This window comes from Xenopus laevis, chromosome 8S, assembly GCF_017654675.1.
Source record: "Xenopus laevis strain J_2021 chromosome 8S, Xenopus_laevis_v10.1, whole genome shotgun sequence".
In the NCBI taxonomy this organism is placed as follows: domain Eukaryota; kingdom Metazoa; phylum Chordata; class Amphibia; order Anura; family Pipidae; genus Xenopus; species Xenopus laevis.
This window is the reverse complement of record NC_054386.1, coordinates 82,666,948-82,689,143: the sequence shown is the minus strand read 5'-3', so window position 1 is coordinate 82,689,143 and position 22,196 is coordinate 82,666,948. Positions and strand designations below refer to the sequence as shown.

The window sequence follows — 22,196 nt, the reverse complement described above, 5'->3', positions numbered from 1 at the left end:
AAATTTGTAGCCTTATAGGACATTTGTTTTTTAGATGGTGTCAGTGACACAAATTTAAAGGAGAAGGAAAGGCTTTGTGCACTTGGGGGTGCCAAATGTTAGGCACCCCCAAGTGATTGTATTGACTTACCTGAAACCCCAGGCGGGTGCTCCTAACTGCAGAGAACTGCACCGGCCCAGGTTTATTCCAGCGAGCACCACGGAGCGATCCTCTTCCGGCTTCTTCTTTCTTCTCGCAACTGCGCATTCGAGTGAAAGGTCGAACTTTAACTAAAAAGTCAGCTTTTTCATTCTACTGCTCATGCGTCTGCCCCGGGAAATTTGAAGAAAGAAGAAGCCGAAGAGAAGCGTTCTGTGGTGCTTACTGGTATAACCCCAGCCGGTGCAGTTTTCTGCTGATAGGAGCACCGGCCCGGGGTTTCAGGTAAGTAAATCAATTCACTTGGGGGCAGGTCCGGACTGAGAATTAAAATAGGCCCTGCCATTTCAGGTACACAGAGGCCCAATCAGCACACACAGAGGCCCAAGCAGCCCCCACCAGCCCACTAAATACCGACTTTCTATTGTACCTAGGGTTGCCACCCGGCCGGTAAAATACCCGCCAAGGCCGGGGCCGGTATTACAAATTTACCACCAATGTAGCTGTACCATTAAAAGGAGCCCTCGGTGTGCCCCCAATCCCCTGGAACCAGGCCCGGACTGATAATATGTAGTTTGGGGCAAATGCCCGAGGGGCCGCTCTCTCCTATATTAAAGTGGGCCGCCAACTGCCTTGTTAGATGCGGCACTGCACTTAAATTCTGCCCCCTTTTTTTTTTGCGGACTGCCCTGCTGCCTTTAAATCTAAAACTAGCGTCAGACTGAGGGGGTGGGGACAGGAGCACAGGGCCGGCTGATCGCTGACAGCGTAGGATAAGGAGCAGCTTTTCCTTCCTGCACGTAAGGCAGAGGAGGAGGGAGAGGAGCACAGGGCCGGACGATCGCTCAGCATTTAGGACTCAGGAGCAGCTTTTGCTTGGTGCAGACTGTCACAGAGGTTTTCCCGATCCTCTTCAATCTGAGACCCGCCTCCTGCCTGTCATTTTCCTCTGTCAGGGAAGAACAAGTGATCGCCAGCACAGCAGAACAGGCAATGAGCTGCAGACACACTCATTTGAAATTCCCACCCACTGTTGCACTGTCTTGCACTCCTTTGCACTGGGCTCTGGTAAAACTGTGTAAGACTAATAGTTTGTGGCTGGCTGCTTTCCAGATTCCCCCTCTGCCCTCAACTCCCCCCCCCCCACTCACACACACACCTAAACTGTGTGCAGGGAGAATAGTGGTAAGTGGAACTAAAGCTTTTTTTTTTTACTAAAACTATCTGCCAGTGTTCATTTACTCTCCCCTAAGCATTGCCTTTATCAAGACTCTTGCAGGCATTTGGCTTTTTTTTTGTTTCTCCCCCTGTGACTCCATTAATTATTGTATGTATAAATATTATATGTATATTATAAGGGATATGATAAGGTAAATGATAAGGATATTAGAAGTCACTGAGGTGTTGTTCTGTGACCATATAAAGGCACAAGGCTGCAGGCTGAGTTATACAGGGAACTCTGAGTATCACTCATGTATTATAAGGGATAATGTACCCCCTACTGTAAAGGATAAGGATATTAGAACTCACTAAGGCATTGCTCTTTGTGTGTGTGTGTATATGTGTGTGTGTATATATATATATATATATATAGCAAAATTTTCCAGACCAGCACTCCCTTTTGGTGAAAAATCAACAATCTTTTATTGTGACATGGTATCTTATTCCAACGGATCGAAACGTTGGAATAAGATACCATGTCACAATAAAAGATTGTTGATTTTTCACCAAAAGGGAGTGCTGGTCTGGAAAATTTTGCTGTATGTCAATATTACCGTGCACCCCTATTTATCCATTGCCTTGGAGTGCGGATACTCATCAAAGAAGTATATATATATATATATATATATATATATATATATATATATATATATATAAAATATGCGCGTGTATAAGCAGTGGGCTGCTTTTTTTTTTGCCAGGGCTGCTTTTTACTCCCAGTCCGGCCCTGCCTGGAACTTACCTTATCTTTTACTTCTTCTAGTGACAGTGGTGCGGCCCGCCCCCTTTGATGTCACGACCCGCCCCGTTTGACATCACGACCCGCCCCTTTGTGACCCCGCCCCCAGCAGCCGGGAATACATTTTAAAAAAGGTGGCAACCCTAATTGTACCTTATAGCAGCCCCTCTGGCATTTGCCAGAACCCACAGATTGCCAGTCCGGGCCTGCTTGGGGGTGTCTAACATTTGGCACCCCAAGTGGTAAACAACTTTCCTTTCTTTTAAAAATGATTTGCCAGGCCCCTGTATGAAATTGCATTGTGTTTCAGAGTGCAAGTGCAGGGTAGTTTTGTACCATGAAACCTTGCACTTTGATCAAAAAAGCCCCAAAAACATAAAAATCCTCACACACCAGTAAGATCACTGCTGCTGAAATAGCCAATGAGAACTCCATTAACCCCAGACATGCATTTCAATTTCATGACTGTATAAATGGATAAATTGAAAGCATTATCTCGCTTACACTGGCACAGGCAGAATACCACAAACACATTCTTTCTCTATGCTCCCATGTGGCTTGTTTCTGTGTCCCTTTACCTAGCGGAAAGCCCTAGAACAAAAACAGATGTTTTCCACAGTGGAAGCATCTTCATGTCTGCCCCCCCCCTTTCAAATCCAGGCAGCATGTGAAACATTTACACCAAAGAAGAACGGGACATTTGGGAAGTAAAACAGCAGGGCCAGAGACCCCTATGGCCAGTAATCTCATAATCATTCCCCCTATTAGCAGGGGTGCTTCGACAATGAGGCGAGTTGAGGCTGTCGCCTCAGGCGGCAGCACCCCACTAGGTACCAGGGGCAGCAAAAATGCTGCTCCTGGTACTTTAAGAGCGAATTTTTGGGGGAGGGGGGGCAGCAGCAACTGCTGCTGCCTCAGGCAGCGAAGGGGCCAGGATCGCCCCTGCCTATTAGGGAGCAGACCCGCTCCCTTCATCACTACCACCCTCATTCCCAGTCTGGCTTTCAACTGGTGAGGCCTGGTTCTGGCTGTAGCAGCAGTAATAATGCAAAGGAATAAGGGAGGCCGATATGTGGAGCTACATAAACAGCTGCCAGACCCCTGAAGCTGATTTTTAGCGCTTCAACATATGCAGAGCAGAGTAATTAATCTAATATGTTGCTCACTCCAGACACGCCCCCATTACACACCCTCCCTCTCCCTCACTGGCTCTCCTACTCAGTTCCCATAGCAACCTGTTCCGCAGGCCCTCACAGGGAGGCTTGGAACGCAAACGAAAGGTTCCACAGGGCTACCAAAAGAACCAATACCAGTCGAGAATGCAAAGACACTTTAGGAAGAAGCCAATGGCGGGGCTGAATATTGTTGTCTGGCACTGAGTAGAGGCTTGGGAAGGTTTGTTTGGGTTTCTGCGCTCAGCTGTCGGGGACTGTTGTTACGAAGAGGTGAGTAGATTATTGAGGGAACGGGAGAAAGAACCAACTCATTGACGGGTGTTGGGAAAGCGCTAGTTTGAAAATTGCTCTTTTGGACAAGGCCCTCTTCATCTCTACTTGTATCTGTTATTGGTTGCTTTGTATGCAAATCTATATGTTTAGTGAATACGCCCTTTTGGTGTACACGAGAATAGCTGCTTTATGATTAATAATAAGAATCTTGTTGGGACTTATGATCCAGTGGCCACTATTGCCTCTTCTGGGAACAGGCTTATGGTGTATAGTCCTTTTCTGTGGCACACAGGGACATTTCTAACTGATCTGACAGGTAGCTCTTTAAAGGAGAACTAAACCCCCAAACTAATGAAAACCCCTACCTTCCATAGCCCCCCCTTCCTGTTCCCCCCACACACAGTAGTTAATACCTGTAAATGCCCCTAAATCTTTAATTACCCCTCAAGGCAGAGTCCCTGGAGCCCACAGACGACATCTTCACTGCTTCGGGAATTTTCGGGTCCCTTCGGCAAATTCCGTGGCTGTCGGCGCATGCACAGTTGTTTGGGGCTGGAAAATTGCTACAACTGCGCACGCGCCGATATGCCGCTTACTTACTGAAGATTCCCGAAGAGGTGAAGATGGCCCCCGTGAGCTCCGCTGCCCTGACTCGAGGGGTAACTAATGACTTGGGGGCATTTATAGGTATTAACACCTGTGCGTGGGGGGAAAAGGGAGGCCGGACTATGGAGGGTAGGGGTTTTCATAGTTTGGAGGGTTTAGTTCTCCTTTAAACTGGTGACATAATTCTTATAATGGGTAAATTACACTTTCCTACATAGCACCGTATGACTAAACTTACTGGAAGACTTGTTTAGTGCGTTCATTTAATCCAAATGGTTTAAAGGAGTGGTTCACCTTTAAGTTAAAGGGATACTGTCATGGGAAAATTTTTTTTTTCAAAATGAATCAGTTAATAGTGCTGTTCCAGCAGAATTCTGCACTGAAATTTATTTTTCAAAAGAGCAAACATGGTCAAATGACCAGGGGCAGCTGGGAAATTGACAAAATGTCTAGCCCCATGTCAGATTTCAAAATTGAATATAAAAAAATCTGTTTGCTCTTTTGAGAAATGGATTTCAGTGCAGAATTCTGCTGGAGCAGTGCTATTAACTGATTCATCTTGAAAAAAATGTTTTTTCCCATGACAGTATCCCTTTAATATTTTATAGAATGGCAAATTCAGCGGAGCCCACGGGTGCCATCTTCACCGCTTCGGGAATCTTCGGGTCCCTTCATCAAATTCCGTGGCTGTCGGCCAATGCACAGTTGTTCGGGACTGGAAAATTGCTACAACTGCGCATGCGCCGATACGCTGCTTACTTACTGAAGACTCCCGAAATGGTGAAGATGGCCCCCGTGAGCTCCGCTGTGCTGACTCTGCGTCGAGGGGTAATTAAAGACTTAGGGGCATTTACAGGTATTAACACCTGTGCGGGGGGGAAGGGGGGGCAGGGTGGCAGGACTATGGAGGGTAGGGGTTTTCATAGTTTGGGGGTTTTCATAGACTTGTGTTCAAAACAGCTTCCAGGGCCCCCATGAAGGGTTGCTACCTGTCAGGTTTTCACACCTGCTGTCTGGTTGAAAATATCTGCCCAGTTTTCAGAAGTCTGAAAACCGGGCAAGCCTGTTCCCTGCTTCCTTGACGTTTTGGCCAATCACGGGCTGCCACGTTAGAGGCCCGCCCCTTCGTGTCACTCGGGGCCAATCCCTTTGTGTCACAGACCCACCCCTTTAGTGGCCTGCCCCTCGCATCATCAGCCCACCTCTGACGTCATGGGTACCACCCCCTGCCCGCATCCCAAGTGTAGAAAAGCCTCGTGAGTTTCCCCATGCTTTCTTTATAGTTCCCCCTTAAAGGAGAAGTAAACCCCTTATTGACAAAAAAACCCCTACCCTCCATAGACCCCCTCCCCCCAGCCTAGCTGCTACCCCTGGCAAATGCCCCTAACTTTTTACTTACTCCTCGGTGCAGATTCACATCATCGGAGTTCACGGCAGCCATCTTCTTCTCTTCGGTCTTCATCTGGAAGTAAGTTCTGTATCCGCGTATACGCAGTTGGAGCAGTCTGCGGGGTTTGTCAACTGCGCATGTGCCAAAAGTCACGGAAAGTGCCAGAAGAATACCCAATGAAGACCAAAGAAGAAGATGGCTGCCGTGAACTCCAATGCCGCAAATCTGTGTCTGTTGGACTTATGATGCCACCGAGGGTTCTGGCCTTATGATAGCTGAAGTAAGGAGAGTCTCCAACCAGTTGTCCAATGTTATGGTCTGTTTAAAGCATGCTCCAATTGGATTTGATAACTTGGTATACTGCTTTAGATGTGTGGTTGTAGGTGCTGACATAATAAATAATGTTTGTTAAAGGAACTATCAGTGTAAAAATAAAAACAGGGTAAATAGGCTGTGCAAAACAAAAAATGTTTCTAATATAGTTAGTTAGGCAAATATTTGATGTATAAAGGCTGGAGTGACTGGATGTGTAACAGAACACAACTTCCTACTTTTCAGTAGCAATAATTGACAAAGGTCTCAAAGAAGACCAAAACGTTGGAATAACAAATAAATTATCTATTTTTCACCATATTTTAAGACCTGTGAGTGCTTTGCTTTACATGATATATTATATATATATATATATATATATATATATATATATATATATATATATATATATATATATATATATATATATATATATATATATAATACACAAAAGCCATGAATATCCTGTAAATTATATCCTTATAAACGGTGAGTAGTTATAAACGGTGAGTTCTGATGTCATTTCTGTCACATGACTCACTAAAATTTGTGTATTATAATAAATAAAGTACCCCCAGTTGTAAAATATGAGGATATTAGAAGTTACCTCGGAGTTCCATGACCTGTATAAAAACACTCGGCCTCCGGCCTCGTGTTTTTATATGGTCATGAAACTCCTCGGTAACTAATAATATCCTTATATTTTACAAAAGGGGGTACTTTATTCACTATATATATATATATATATATATATATATATATATATATATATACACACACAAAAGCCATGAATATCTTGTAAATTATATCCTTATAAACGGTGAGTTCTGATGTCATTTCTGTCACATGACTGACTGAAACTTGTGTATTATAATAAATAAAGTACCCCCAGTTGTAAAATATGAGGATATTAGAAGTTACCTTAGAGTTCCATGACCTGTACAAGCACTTTGCCCCAGTGTTGGGGTGCATATCATGTAAACTTCTAAAGTTTGTTTATAAATCTGCCCCTTAATGTTCAAATATTTTTGCAGGCTTAAGGTACTGTGATCCAAATTACGCAAAGATCCCTTATCTGGAAAACCCCGCGTCCCAAGCATTACGGATAATAGACCCTATACCTGTACCAGCTCTTGTGATAGTTGCTGCTCCATTTTTTATTTTCCTCTGTCTCTTATCATGTGTTCTTGGAAAGAGTACTTTGCTATTCCAGCATGACAGCCAGTTGTAGAACAAAGGGCTGAATTTTTAATATGCAGAGTAGGGTGCAAGGTTCAAAGCACAACTTTGTGTAGAGCCAAGAATGGAGGAAAGGTCTTTTCATGCTTTCCAATTTTTTTTCTCTTAGTTAAGATTTTGTGAATCTTTTGATATTTTATATTAACTTGCTACTCTTTTATAGACGAATAGACATTTAATAATATGTATCCTGAATTATGCTGTTGGCTGCGTGCTCTGTTTGTTTAGTTGCATGCACTTAAAAAAAAAAAAAAAATTTTCCAAAGCACTATGGAGTGTATTTATTAAAATTGGAGACAAACATCACCGGTGATGTTGCCCATAGCACCCAATCTGCAATTAGATTTGAACAGTCAACTACAAGTTAGAAAACAAAAGAAAATATCTCATTGGGCAACATCACTGCATACCTCCCAACTGTCCCGTTTTTAGAGGGACAGTCCCTGTTTTGACAGCTCAACCTGCAGTCCCTCGTTTGTACTGGAAAGTCCCGTTTTTCTCTGCACTGAACAGCCAGAAAAAGAAACAAAGTTTCTAACTTAATTGGCTTTTGGCAGAGAGAGCCCAGAACAGCCTCAGCCGCATATAAGATATTTTTGTAACAATCTGGAGTTAAGCAAATAAGTAATTGTAACAATATAAGATAACCAGTCCCTTGGGAAATGTTAGACTGACAGTTTAAAGGGCAATTCACCTTCATTAGCAAAACTGTAATAACTGGAAAAAAAACACAGAAATATGTTTCATAACCTGACAAATTTTGTAAAATGAACATGGTAATTAGTGGGTGTGTCCACAAAAATGGGCATCGTCAAAAAAAATTCGCCTTTCAACTTTTCCACCCCTCTTTTTATTTCCAAAATGTTGGGAGGTAGTTCACTGGCAAAACCAACCCCTGGCCTGGCTTAATACCCAGACAAGAAACCAAAGTGGCCAACCAAGTATTGCCGCAATAAATTGTTTTATTCAGCACTATTAAATAAAAAGAATAAAAAAACGGTAAGTCAATATTATTTTGGTTATAGTGGTTTGTGTTTCATTTCGTCTGTAATATAAGTAGGTGTTATCCAGATTGTCTTACCTCCTTTAAGAAGTACTTTAATTTTTATTATTATGTGTGAAGTGATTGCTTGAGGCAGCTTGAGATGGACCTCTGTTAAAGTGCTACTGATACGTTCCTATAAAAAATAGGAACGTGTCGGTATCCATGAAAAGCTGCACGTGAAATATAAGCAGGTAAAAGCTCCCCAAAGCCACCCCAACCCCGCAAACCTTAGTAACGGCGCCCCTCTGGCACCATTAAATTGTGATTTGATGATTAAAGATGATTTAATGGTGTTGGAGGGTCACTGTTACGAAGGTTTGCCGGGTTTTGGGGAGCTTTTAGCTGCTTATGATAGATTTTCGAGATTTGTCATACTCGGACCCTTTAAGAACTTGAATTTGACTATTCACCACCTAAAACCTGCCGAATTGCTGTTTGTCAATGGCAGACATCCTGGGATCAGTTTGGAGTGGTTTGCAGCCTTCCTGTCATTCGAGTTTTTTCGGAGATAAAATTTGAACCGAGTTTTAAAATTCAAATCAAATTCAATTGAGTTTCCGGGTCATCCTATTCACCCAAGTTTAACACTTTTTTGATTTTTTAAATACATTTTGATTGGTCGAATTTCGAGTTTATGGGAGTTTATGCGAGTTTTTAAAAACTCACATGAATTCGAAATTTGACCTTTGATAAATGTGCCTCATCATCTTGTATAGTCTCACTCCTCTCTCTTTTAATTTTTTTCAGGTTGATATTGTCTCTAAGAATGGGAATGCGAAGTGTGAACAGCTAATGATGGAGGTTCACTGTGGGGGATTACTGTTCAGCTCTAAGTTTGACTCTGGAAATTTAGCTAGGGTAGAAAAGGTCGAGAGACCAGTGGTAGAAGGCGATGCATTTAACGTCAATGGAGGCAGTGTGCCCACCCCAGACTATGAGTTCAACATATGGACCAAGCCTGATTGCGCAGAGACAGAGTATGAGAATGGGAACAGGTACGGATATAAACTTTTTAAAGAACATTATATTCTCTTTGTGTTTTAATATCTAAAGAAGTGTGTCCAACAAGTGGCTTCTTGGTCTTTGATGTAAGCTAAGGGTCAGGGCACACTCCGGAAGATTAGTCACCCGGCGGAAAATCTCCTCTTCTTCGGGGCGACTAATCTCCCCGGACTGCCTCCTGCCTGCTAGAATATAATTCGCTGGCAGGATGGCACTTGGATCGCTTGGTTTTCCGAAGTCGCCGAAGTTTCCTTGTGAGTCGACTTCGGCAAAACAAAGTGATCGGAGTGCCATCTCGCCGACGGGAAGGCAGTTTGGGGAGATTAGTCGTCCGAAGAAGAGGAGATTTGTCGCTGGGCGACTAATCTTCCTGAATCTGAGCGTGTGTCTCTGCCCTAAAGCCTTTAGTTTAGGGCAGAGACACACGTATACAAAATGATTACAAAACACAGCAGTAAACAAGATAATACTTCACTTTTATTGATGAATGTACAATTGACAGTTGAGCTTGTAAAAATCCCAGGGAAATGCCAGTTTTTGGGCACATTGGCTCATAAGGAATCAAAACTTGCATCAGTATGTCACAAACATGCAGCAGTATAAAGAAAGACATCCAAGGATACATGATTGATATTATATCACATTTGTTTTGGGGACAGGGGGGGGAGAAAAAAGTTCAAAATGCTCTGAATAGACATACCTGCCAACAGATTTTGGCTGCTAAAGTTGCTAAGGACCTTTAATAATTAATACCTTAATAATAATAATGTTGATGACTGGAAGCGAGACAGTCCTGATTTTGACAGCTCAACCCGCAGTCCCAGGTTGTTACTGAAATGTCCCGACTTTCTCTTTGATGTCCACCACTGAACAGCCAGAAAAAGATAAAACAAATTCTAAAACTGAATTGGTTTTGGCAGAGAGCCCAGAAAATGTGGCAAGTGCACTTAGATACTTTTGTAACAATTTAAGGTACGCAAATAAACAATTGTAAAAGGTCTCTTAAGGAAACTGTGACTTGCAGCTTAAAGGGCAATTCACCTTCATTAGCAAAACTGTAATAACACATAATAACCACAGAAATGTGTTTCATAACCTGAAAAGTTTGTCCCTCTTTCTATTTCCAAAATATTGGGAGGTATGCTTTCTCCGGACTCTTGGAGACCTATAAACGGGACGCACTCGCAGGGCCTGACTGACAGTATACATTTTACAGAGAACAGTAATGGGCAGATTTATCAAGGGTCCTATTGAAAATTCAAATTTCGAATTTTTGAGGTTTTTTTTTTGTGGCTAAAACTGTTAAATTCTACTAGGAAATTTGTTGAAAATTGAATTTTAAAAAAGCTTGAATCAAATTTTAAGACTTATCCTAACTCGAATTTGACTATTCGCCACCTAAAACCTGCTGAATTGCTGTTTAAATCTATAGGAGATCAATGGGATCAATTTGGAGTTGTTTGCAGCCTTCCTGAGATTCAAGTTTTTTTCGGAGAAAAAAAATCAAATCGAATTCTATTCGAATTCGATTTGAGTTTTTGGGTCAATCCTAATCACCCGAGTTTGGAAAAATAAGTTTTTTTTAAATGAATTTCAATTGATCAATTTTCAAGATCATGGGAGTTTATAGGAGTTTAAAAAACCATGAATTCGAAATTCGACCCTTGATAAATCTGCCCCTAAGGGGGGGGGGTTCCAGTGATGTACAATTTTTGGTGATAAGGATGATGGCAAACTGCAGGCCTGACTATCTATTCAGTATGCTTATTAACCATTTCTGTGCTGCAGATCCTGGTTCTATTTTAGTGTGCGATATGGGGCCCCAGGAAAACTGATCAAAATCAACATCATGAATATGAACAAGCAGGGCAAGCTCTACTCCCAGGGCATGGCTCCGTTTGTGCGCACAGTACCCATCAGGTCTCGGTGGGAGCGTATCCGAGACCGCCCCACATTTGAGGTATTGTATGGCATCTCTATGTATAATGTAATAGCTAGTAAGAGTATGTGTTAATAAGGGTCAATATTTAAATGTGATTTTATCGAAACAGGACATTCAACAGCCAGAGATTTAACTCCAGTGATTTTCATGCTGTTAACCAGTTCTGCATATATATTTTTTTCTGATTTTATGAAAGTGTTAATGATATGTGAATTGACCTGATATCAGGAACTAGGAATACAAATAAATGCATCAAATAAATTGCCGTTTCCTTTCGAGTGGGTTTAAAGTTGTGTATTTTTAAGATGCAATATACCTCCTGAGTTAAATTAGGCTTGTGCTGAACATATATTTTTTTGCCTATTGTTTTTTGTCAAAAAAATCGATAACTTTTTGCGCTAAACTGGAAAACAGGAAAAGTGAAGCGTCTAGATTTTTTTCATTATCAAAACAAATAGAAAAATTTTGTTCAGCACAAGCCCGGTTCATTAAACTTAGGTTATACAAGGGGGTATACTGCCCCTTTGACTTGATTGCATGTCAATGGATTTAGCTCGGCCCTAAAGCTCCACATTGGATATCTTTCTGCTTATAATTGATTTGCTGTGAAGTGACAGCTGTCTAAAAGTTTGTTGGTTTGTGTATGGTCAGGCTCAGATTTGGGGAAAGGCCACCAAGGCCTGGGCCTATGGCAGCAGGTTTTTAGAGGGCGGCATGCTGCCCATACATACCAACATTGGTTCAGAAACGCTGGGGATGCACAGGAGATACAATCATTTTTTTTAAATTTTCCGTGTGCCAATCCCCGTTGCTCCAGTCCAATGATGAAAATTTTCAGGAATAAAGGGAAGGAGACAGGGGTGATGAACTGAAGTGGGCCTAGGGGCGCCTGATATGTAAATCCGGCTCTGTGTATGCTTGCCTTCCAGATGGTGGAAAACCAGTTTATTTTGTCTTTCGTTCATCGGTTCCTGGACTGTCGAGGATCCACAACATACTTTGCATTCTGCTTTCCCTTTTCATACGAGGAGAGTCAGGAGCTGATGGCAGGGTTGGATGACCGATTCAGCGATTGCAAGCATATTACTCTGGGCAGGTAAAAGTAGCATTTAAAGGCACAATTTAATATTGAACTTTATTTTCATAATTATCTATAATTATTTAAAGAACAGATGCACACAAAATTGAAATAATGTTCTATTATATTATACTCGAAAAAACTGCATGTTTGCTTCGTAAACACTACTATAGTTTATGTAAATAAACTGTTGTGTAGCCATTGGGGCAGCCATTCCAGTTGAATAGGGCAGAACAGATAACGGAAAAGCTGTGTATACAATACAAGAAAAATTAGTAAAATGTCATTCAAGTCTCTCAACAGGACTACAGAATAAAAATAGTTATTTATAGGTGCTGAATAAAGCAATATCAACTTCAAAAGTTAAAAAAAAATATTCTCACTTTATGATGTTACTTGAGTCATTAGGGAGGATTTGCACACGGGCAGGAATCCATGGCATCCAATCAGAGACTGACTTTTTTTTAAGGTTAAATGAAATAAAAATATTTGGTTGCCATGGGTTAAAGCCCATGTGCAAATTGCCTCATAGTTTATAAATGAGCCCCTGTGTGTATTTTCTCAATTTTTCACTTAAATTGTACTAGCTTGTATGATGGTGTCAGTGTAACTAGCCTAGTTTCCAGACTGGCTGGCCAAAATCTGCTGCCTTTCAGCTGGTCTAAGGTCACTACAGAACTGATCAACAGTAAATGGAAGTTAAATTGGTTGCATTCACAGTTGATTGAATAGCCTGCTTTTCCAGAATCTAATTAAAATAGTATTCAAAGTATCATCCTCACATCCTCCACATCATTGTCTAACATGGCATTGGACATCTAAAGAGTACTTTTTACTGTCTGTTATCCTTGCATTATTGCTTGCAGCTTTCCTGACTCTATATACTACCACCGCGAATTGCTGTGCCACTCTCTGGATGGTCTTCGTCTTGACCTTCTCACCATAAGTTCGTGCCATGGGATGACTGAGGAACGCGAGCCAAGGCTGGATAAACTTTTCCCAGATCAATCCACCCCTCGCCCATACCGCTTTACAGGAAAGAGAGTGAGTCTGTGTTTTAGAGTTCTCTTTCTGTACAACAGTACTTTTAAAGGAGAACTAAACCCTTAATTAAAAATCCCCTACCCTACATAGACCCCCTTCCCTGCTTCTCCCCAGTCTAGCTCGGTGCAGAGTCAGGGCATCTGAGTTTAGGGGCGACACCTTCTCTTCGGGAAGTAAGCACCGTATCAGCCCATGCGCAGTTGGAGCAGTCTTTGGGTTTTTTGACAACTGCGCATGCACCAAAATTGACGGAATTTGCCAAAGTGCTGGATGAAGACCCGAAGATTACCGAAGAGAAGAAGATGGCGCCAGTGAACTCCGATGCCCTGAATCTGCACCGATGAGTAAGAAAAGATTTAGGGGCATTTACCAGGGGTAACAGCTAGGCTTGGGGAGAGCAGGGATGGGGTTCTATGTAGGGCAGGGGTTAGGGTTTTTTTTTAATTAAGGGTTTAGTTCTCCTTTAAGACCAGGTGATTTATTATTCCCTCCAATTTTAATTCTGTTCTTTTATGTTCTTGATCCAGTTACTATAACAATTAGTTTTGTTTTTGTTTTTATGATTCCCAAATCCCTGATTTTAGTAGAAAAGAATAGCACAGTTGGGCAGTTGGTGCTACCTGTAGCTAGATTTCTGTTTGTGGTGGTCCAACTTCAAGTTAACTTTTAGTATTTTAAAGAATGGCCAATTCTAAGCAACTTTTCAATTGTCCTTCATTATATTTTATAGTTTTTGAATGAATTGCCTTCAGCTGTCATATAAGGGTCACTGACCCCATTTAAACAACAAATGGTCTGAAAGGCTACAAATATTATTATTATTATTTTATTACTCATCTTTCTATTCAGGCCATCTCCTATTCATATTCCAGTCTCTCAAATCAATCCCTGGTTGCTAGGACAATTTGGACCCCAGCAACCAGATTGTTGAAATTGCAAACGAGAGCTGCTGAATAAAAAGCTAAATAATTCAAAAGCCACAAATAATAAAAAATGAAAACCAATTGCAAATTGCCTAAGAATATCACTGTCTACATCATACTAAAAGATAATTTAAAGGTAGCAGATATATGGGCAGCTATTACAGCAAAACACCTAGACATTTATGCTATATTTAATAATAGTGAAAATGTGATTCTATACTCATGGGACATAAGTGTATATATTATGAGATAACACATGTAAATTTTCTCTGTAACACTAAATTATTGCGTCTGTGTGCTTCTCACCCACAAAAATGGGTAGTGGTTAGCAGCAGTTTAGGGTGTTTTGATAAAGATTTTCGTCATGATAACCAAAATACTGTATGTACTAAAAGATGCCATGTTAGCTTGAAAAGTGCCGTTCCTGCTTTAATATATCCTTTGCATATAACAAAACCCTCCTTCAAAGATTTTGGTTTTGATTAAACTTTTATAATTACCTTGGCAGGTCTATTTCCTCAGCAGCCGTGTTCATCCTGGAGAAACCCCATCCAGTTTTGTATTTAATGGTTTCCTGGAATTCATCTTGCGACAAGATGACCCAAGAGCCCAAATGCTAAGACGAATGTTTGTTTTCAAGCTAATCCCCATGCTTAACCCTGATGGTGTGGTTAGGGGTCATTACAGGCAAGTACATCAGTGTAATATAAATGAAATACTATAATGACTTGCAGTGCTCAGCAAGTCTGGGCTATATTTTCAAGAATTAATTCAACAAATAGTGGCTCAGCTTGAGAAAGGCAGTATTGTAATTGTTAAATACATTATCAAATCCACTCATCCAAAAACACATGCCCTCACTTAATTTTTGATGTAGCCCAGAATTCAACAGCCCCAGTTTGCTCAAACTTGATCCTACACTCAATATTCTTTAAAGGGATGTCATGTTTTTTTTTTTTAAATGCATCTGTTAATAATGCTTCTCCAGCAGAATTCGCTACTGAAATCCGTTTCTCAAAAGAGCAAACAGAATTTTTTTATATTTAATTTTGAAATATGACATGGGGCTATAAGTCACTTTTTACTGCTTTACTGCAAGTTGCAGTGATATCACCCCCTCCCAGCAGCCTAATAACAGAACAATGGGATATCACATTGAGGTGGGCGATATCGGGCTGATCTGATCGTGGGCCCATAACGTATGGAACATGGGCGGTCAGACCGCAGATCATCGGACTCGGTCTGTTGGCCAGCTGAACACCTTCAGTTACATTGCCAGGAGAAACGACAACCTGCCAAAAAGCAGTTCCTTCCTAAAGTGCTGGCTCTTTCTGAAAGCACATGACCAGGAAAATTAAATGAGATGGCTGCCTACACACCAATATTACAACTAAAAGAATACACTTGCTGGTTCAGGAATGACATTTTATAGTGAATTATTTGAAGTGTTATTTAAAAATAAAAACTACACCATAAAAATCATGAGAGAATGCGTTTAGCAAATGTAAGCAGAAAGCCACCCATTCTTCCTTGAAACGAAGGATAGCCTTATCATATAGAGTGCGAAGGAATACCATGGACTACTCACCAATGAGGCAAAGTGTGTGCTAATTCACTTTTCATTCAAATTACGTTCTTGTAGTAAAGACACATAACAGCCATTTATCCTTGTACATTTGTGTAAGGCACATTTAAAAGACACTACCTTTGTCTAAATGTTTAATTCAAATGAATAAAAGACAGTTTTATAAATATCATAATACAAATATACCATTGTAATTGTATTTTAAAACCTGCTCTTTTTTCAGCAATAATGTTCGCTTTTATAGCAAAGTACTTTTCTTCCATTTACAGAACAGATTCTAGAGGGGTCAACCTCAACCGTCAGTACCTTAATCCAGATTTTGAACTCCATCCTTCAGTTTATGCTGCCAAATCAGTACTTTTCTACCATCATGTATATAACAGTATAGGTCCAAATGACCCTGACTGGAGGACCTCATTGTCTTTACAGCCATCTAACATCTCTCTTTGCCCAAAGACTTCTAATCATTCCCTAAAAGATTTGCCCTTGGATGACTCTTTGTCAGACCTAGAGAAAGCAAACAATCTGCTGAATAGTATGGAGAGGGAGGAATGTTATATCGCTTGTCCTCAGACTGTGACACAGGCACAGGGGACACCTGCTGAAAGTGACCAAAACTTTCCCTCAGACTCAAGAGATTGTACGACACAAAGGGACATGTTAATCTTGGAGTCAGACACAGAGGCCAAAGATATACATTCATACATCCCATGTGGCAGTTCTCAACCTACAGTTTTCTCAAAGATCATCCCTCCACAGGAGAGTGGCATTGCTTTCTATGTGGATTTGCATGGCCATGCTTCCAAGAGAGGCTGCTTTATGTATGGGAATTTTTTTACAGAGGAGAATGATCAGGTGAGCATAGATGTTCAAATGTGTAAGTTATTAAGTAAACCTCATACCCGTGTAATCAGTTTTTTTTTTTAATTTCATATATGCATTCTTTGTTATGTAATTTACTGTATAACAATGGGGTACTAATCTGGGTTTAATATGATAAATCTTCATTGGGCGTCAAACAGCCATTTTCTGACTCCGGCTAATTCAGAGATTTAGGGTTTTGTTAATTTGTAATAGTTACAGCCATCAGAAGAATGTATATAGTAGGAATAAACAGCATGAAGGCAGTATTTTCAAAACTGCAAGTGTTTCATTTATTAGCAGTGTCAACACTACATGTTTCGGGTATAACCCTTTTTTCAAGTGTATAGTTACAGTGAGTTAATTGTGTTGCAAAAGTGAAATGTTTAATTTATTAGGTCAGGATCGCAGGTTCTGCACTCAACCCACAAGATTTTATAAGGTGGTTGAAGCACACACAACCTTTAATAATGTAGTTCATTTTGATGGGGCTTTTTTATTTAGTCTTTTTTTTTGGCTTTAACGAAGGAATATAAGATATTGTTATTAATCTTTTTATTATAAATGTATCATCACCAGGTACAAAACATGCTTTACCCAAAGTTGATCTCTCTTAACTCTGCAAACTTTGATTTTATGGGATGCAATTTTTCTGAGAGAAATATGTATGCCAAGGACAAACAAGATGGGCAGTCCAAAGAAGGTAGTGGTCGGGTGGCTATTCATAAGGCAACCGGAATAATTCACAGGTAACATTATAAATTTATATGCATGTTACATTGGGCAATCTACTCTTGGTGGTGCTTTGCGGGCTACGGCACAAAGGGCTTTGCCTGCCAATATGTAAAGCATGGAAAATGTTGTGTGTACAGATGCAGTTGATCATTGCTCTGAAACATTGACCTCGGTTTTTGAGTGATGGCTCCTATTTTCTGTTTGTGTCTTTCTTTTTTACATTTTTATAAAACAACACTAGGTTCTTCATGATATAAACCACTGTCTTCCAAAAATTAAAATGGGTTGATGTTAAAGATAAAGCTGATAACCTAGGGGTGAATTTGAACCTATGTGGTGACCCCAGACAATTTTAGTATTATAGCATAATGCAAAGTAGTACAAGGCTTGTAGATGCATTTGCCATTAAAAACATTTGTTGTTCCAACCAGCAATCCAATCAGCAAAGATTAATCACTTGATCCTGTTCATGGATTTCTTTCATACCATGTGTTGGTTCAGAATAAATTGCCAGACCTCAAATGCAGCCATAAATTGATCTCTGGGACTGGTTTTCTAAAGAACATAGGCTGACGTTTACTAGGAAACAACCTTTATTCACACAAGGATGATCTCTTTATTGGTGTTACTGCATTGCCAAAATGATATCAAGTATACAACAGTTTTTTATTTTAAAGTACAGCTACAGTATATAATACTTAGGTTTGGTGTATTCTGCCTTCACTTTATTTATCTCTCTCTCTCAGTTACACATTGGAGTGCAACTATAACACAGGCCGGTGTGTCAACTCTATCCCTGCAGCGTGCCATGACTGTGGCCGGGCAAGCCCCCCTCCACCCCCTGCCTTTCCCCCAAAGTACACCACGCAGGTATTTGAACAGGTAAGGCATTTCAATTAATTGGGTAAGGCTTCAGCAATTTGAAATACAGTAGAACCCCCATTTTATGTTTTTCAGGGGACCAGAAAAAAATGGTGTAAAATCCAGGAAAATTTAAAATCAGGGAAATGTATTATGCATGATAAATAGGTGGGACCACAAAACAACAATGTAAAATGAGGGAAAACTTTAAATCAGGGGATGTAAAATGGGGGTTCTACTGTAAATCAATTTCTTATTGAATTTTTTATCTTAGTATCAAGAAAGTAACGTACTGTGTCAAAAAGTTATAGGGTAAAACATTTCATATGAAAAATAATAAAGGTGGTATAGAATGATAGGTTTACTGGCATATTAAGGTTATTATTACAGCAATCTTTCAGATAAGCTTTTCGGTTCTTTTTAGCTACTGTATATAAATGTCCATGAACCCCTTTGAACTGACAGAGCTTTAAATGTGGTTTCTGTCCTTTTATACCAGCCATGCTGATGAATTTCAAAATCTTATGTTGTTGGGGGGGGGGGTTACCTAAATAGTTATTTTGTTTTTGGTGACATAGGCAACATTGCATTAAATCCCCTCTTCATGGGAGGCAAAATGCTCAGAAAGACCTCTCGTCTTGTCTACATGCTTAGTATTCTGCCTTTCTCCTAGTCAGCTTGGGGGACACGGGGACAGTGGGGTTATATGTGGTACTCCGGTACATGGAATATACTTTTATTCCAAGCTCATGCAAGGATCCGACGCCCTACGCGTTTCGGGAATCACTCCCTTAATCATAGGCATACATCCTGAACCAAACAGACAGGTTATATACAAAATGTAGATGGCGGCCCCTGCTGGGCACAATATAGTAATACAGTTAAAATACATGTACTTTATTATCGTTTATTATTAGTAGATTGTTTTTATAACGATAATAAAGTACGTGTATTTTAACTGTATTACTATATTGTGCCCAGCAGGGGCCGCCATCTACATTTTGTATATAACCTGTCTGTTTGGTTCAGGATTAATAGTTAAGGTTATTCCTCCTGTTGATTTTGGTTCAATCGGAGGCTTGGGCTCCGCCTGCTGGGGGTATAGCCAGTTTCTTTTTTATTGTTGTGTCCTGCCTCCAAGTGGTACCAGCTATACCCCACTGTCCCCCCCCCCCAAGTGACTGAAGAGAAAGAGATTTAACGGTGAGTACACAAAATCTCCTTTTCTCATTTACAATGCCCTCCAGAAGGATCTCCAGGTCACCCTTGTTAGGACATTTTTGGCTATTTACTTATTGTATTGTACATTTCTTCTTTACCAACAGAGTGATTGTTTCCAGCAATCCCATTTGAGTCCAAGTGCCTGACAGCATCTGGCACACAGGACTTTCCCATAAACTCTCTTGTATCCTTGGGAGAAAAAATCATTGGAAAAGTAGTGATGGAATCAGATGTAACTTCCTTAGATTAATCACTGGGGATCTGAGGTACACAACAAAAGAAGGCCTCTTTTGTTGAGTCTTCTCTGATTTTGCTGCAACATTAGCCAAGGAATCTTTTCATTGCTCTGTTTGGACTGTCTTTAACTGCAGCTTCAGCCCAAGGGCAAGGGATTACATAAAAACGGACCTGGGTTGAAACATTTGCTCAGTTAATTATTGCCATACTGAGTTCTTAAATTTGACAATGCTTTTGACTGTATGTCATATCATATTGTCAATTCTCAGAGTATCACTGTTTTCCTAATTTGGGGTTCCTAGCAATGACGATTTGAAAATTTCATGTCCATACAGAAGTAGTTATACCTTCTTATTGCTCTCACCTCTTTATCAGTCTGTAACTTTTAGTATGTTACAGAATAGCCAATTCTAAGCAACTTTTCAGTTGTTCTTTATTTTTTCATTCTGACTCTTCCCAGTGGAAGTCACTGCCCCTGGCAGCCAAAAAAAAACATTTCTCATTGAAAGTAGAATGTTACGATCATTGTTACTTTTATTACTTATCTTTCCATTGAGGCCCTCACTTATATTCCTGGTTGCTAGGGTAATCTAGGCTCTAAAAAAAAGCTTAATAGGTCAAAAACCACAAATAAGAAAAAAGAATAGTTAATTTATAGTTGAACTACACCTTTACGACACATTCTACTATGCCATAGGTGATTATTGGTCTTCTCAACATGACCAGTTTACCAGCAATGCGTTAAAGGGGTGTGTTGGTATCCCTTTTTTTTTTTTTGGTAGTCTGGTTAAGGGAGGCAGGACACTGATCTGTTTGATAAGGGACAAGGAAAGAGTCTTCATTTTTCAGTGCTCAATATCATGTGGAAAAGGACACAAGTATTTAAAAGAATGTATAAATCTCCCCTTTTTTTGTCTAGAATATGTGCTCAATAGAAACTTTGTGTGAGATGAGTGAATGATCATATTCAGTTATACAGGTATTGGATCTATTATTTGGAGACCTCAAGCTTTCCAAATAAGCTTTATTGCAGAGAAAAATAAAATTAAAACGTTTTAATTATTTGTGTAGAATGGACATGTACTGATTTGCATAGGATTCCTAGTTCTGAGGTGTAATAGGTCTATAACAAATATAATGTGTGGTACTGCACTCTCTAATTCATTGATTCGACTTACACAACTCAAAAATTAAGGTGGTGCAGGAGATAAAAAATACGAAACTATAGAGGTTATCAAAAAAATAGGTCTATATCTTATGCTAAGAGCTTAGGGCAGAAAATCATGTTTACTTTTTTGGGTTGTTGTCTCTGTTAGATTGGAAGAGCTGTGGCCATTGCAGCCCTTGATATGGCAGAATGCAACCCCTGGCCCAGACTAATAATGTCCGAGTACAACAACCTAACAAACCTTCGAGCCTGGATGCTGAAACACCTGCGCAACACTAAAGGGGTCGTCCCTGGGACATTGAAAAAAAAGAGCACAAAATCACCAGTCAAGGCTTCCAAGTATGATCCCACTTTTTTTTCTGCTGTGAGCTTCGAACAGTAGATATGTTTCTAGCATGTTTGTTACTCCTGCACATGGAGATGGGATGTTTTAAAGGAGCTGTAGCCCTCTTGCTCAACACAAGTTTATCAGTAGGGCTTGCACTGGACATACTTTTTGCCTAGTGATTTAAAAAACTTAATATAAATGCAGAATTTAAAGCTACTCCATATTTGGTTTTGGCAAGGTAGATAATTTGATCACTAGTATACATCCCCCCCCCCTTGTTGTTAACAGGAGTCCATTATGCAGGGGGATTATATTATCTTCTTGTATTATCTACCTTGATAACTTGGTCAACAAGCATCATTTCAATTTCCCCTTTACCCTCTTTAGCTCCATAAATAACAAAAAAATTAGATGATTAAAACAATAGGTAAAAATTATGTTCAGCACAAGCCATCTGACATGTTTGGTTAGTGAAAAACAGAATTGCCTACTGTGATGATAATTATTGCTATTATTATCAGGGCCAGGACTAGCGGTAGGTAGAAAAGGCAGGTGCCTAGGGCATACATTTTGGGACAGGTACCTCTTCTGCTGCCTCTAACTCAGTCACTGCATGCTTTGGATTGTCAAAAAGTGTAGTGCCGGGATTAGCTTTGGTGCAGCTTGCCTTGGGCACCCTACTGTCTTGGCCCAGCTCTGATTATATTATTATTTGCCTGTAAGCTTTGGCTACATCAGAAGTGGCCGAATCAGCAGCATGCTTGTGTATGAACACTATTAAATGGCAATCTGAGTTCATCACAGAAACTAGAGGAAAAATTATATTCACAACTTGATATTGCAATTAGACTGTAAACAAAAATAATTGTGGGCCTTTTGGAACATATTTAAAATAAACAAAATGTAGACAATCTGATGGGATACTCAGGGGAAATCAGCCAGGTGATGCTCCTGTCCAAAACATCCTGGGGAGAACATTCCTACTATACATTCCTGTGTTGATTGGAAGGACATTATACAGCATACTCTGCAGGAAGGAAAAAGACAAATTCATGATATTTATTTATGGATT

The 22,196-nt window shown here is 40.2% G+C and overlaps 1 protein-coding gene across 2 annotated transcripts in view; it reads left to right on the top strand.

The window, feature by feature from the left end:
• The first annotated feature begins 876 nt into the window (after positions 1–876).
• The window catches only part of agbl5.S (AGBL carboxypeptidase 5 S homeolog), a 39,518-nt gene continuing 18,198 nt past the window's right edge, over positions 877–22,196 (top strand). The window contains exons 1-10 of one of the 2 annotated variants that reach the window (XM_041575277.1): positions 877–1,324; positions 8,887–9,134; positions 10,930–11,101; positions 12,013–12,179; positions 13,028–13,205; positions 14,637–14,815; positions 15,983–16,568; positions 17,154–17,323; positions 18,056–18,191; positions 20,945–21,135. In XM_041575277.1, coding sequence (XP_041431211.1) covers positions 1,133–1,324; positions 8,887–9,134; positions 10,930–11,101; positions 12,013–12,179; positions 13,028–13,205; positions 14,637–14,815; positions 15,983–16,568; positions 17,154–17,323; positions 18,056–18,191; positions 20,945–21,135 — 2,219 coding nt within the window. In that variant the 5' untranslated portion in view covers positions 877–1,132. Of the gene's footprint in view, positions 1,325–3,352; positions 3,545–8,886; positions 9,135–10,929; positions 11,102–12,012; positions 12,180–13,027; positions 13,206–14,636; positions 14,816–15,982; positions 16,569–17,153; positions 17,324–18,055; positions 18,192–20,944; positions 21,136–22,196 lie in introns of those variants that run through there. The other variant, XM_018233271.2, reaches the window with a different exon arrangement.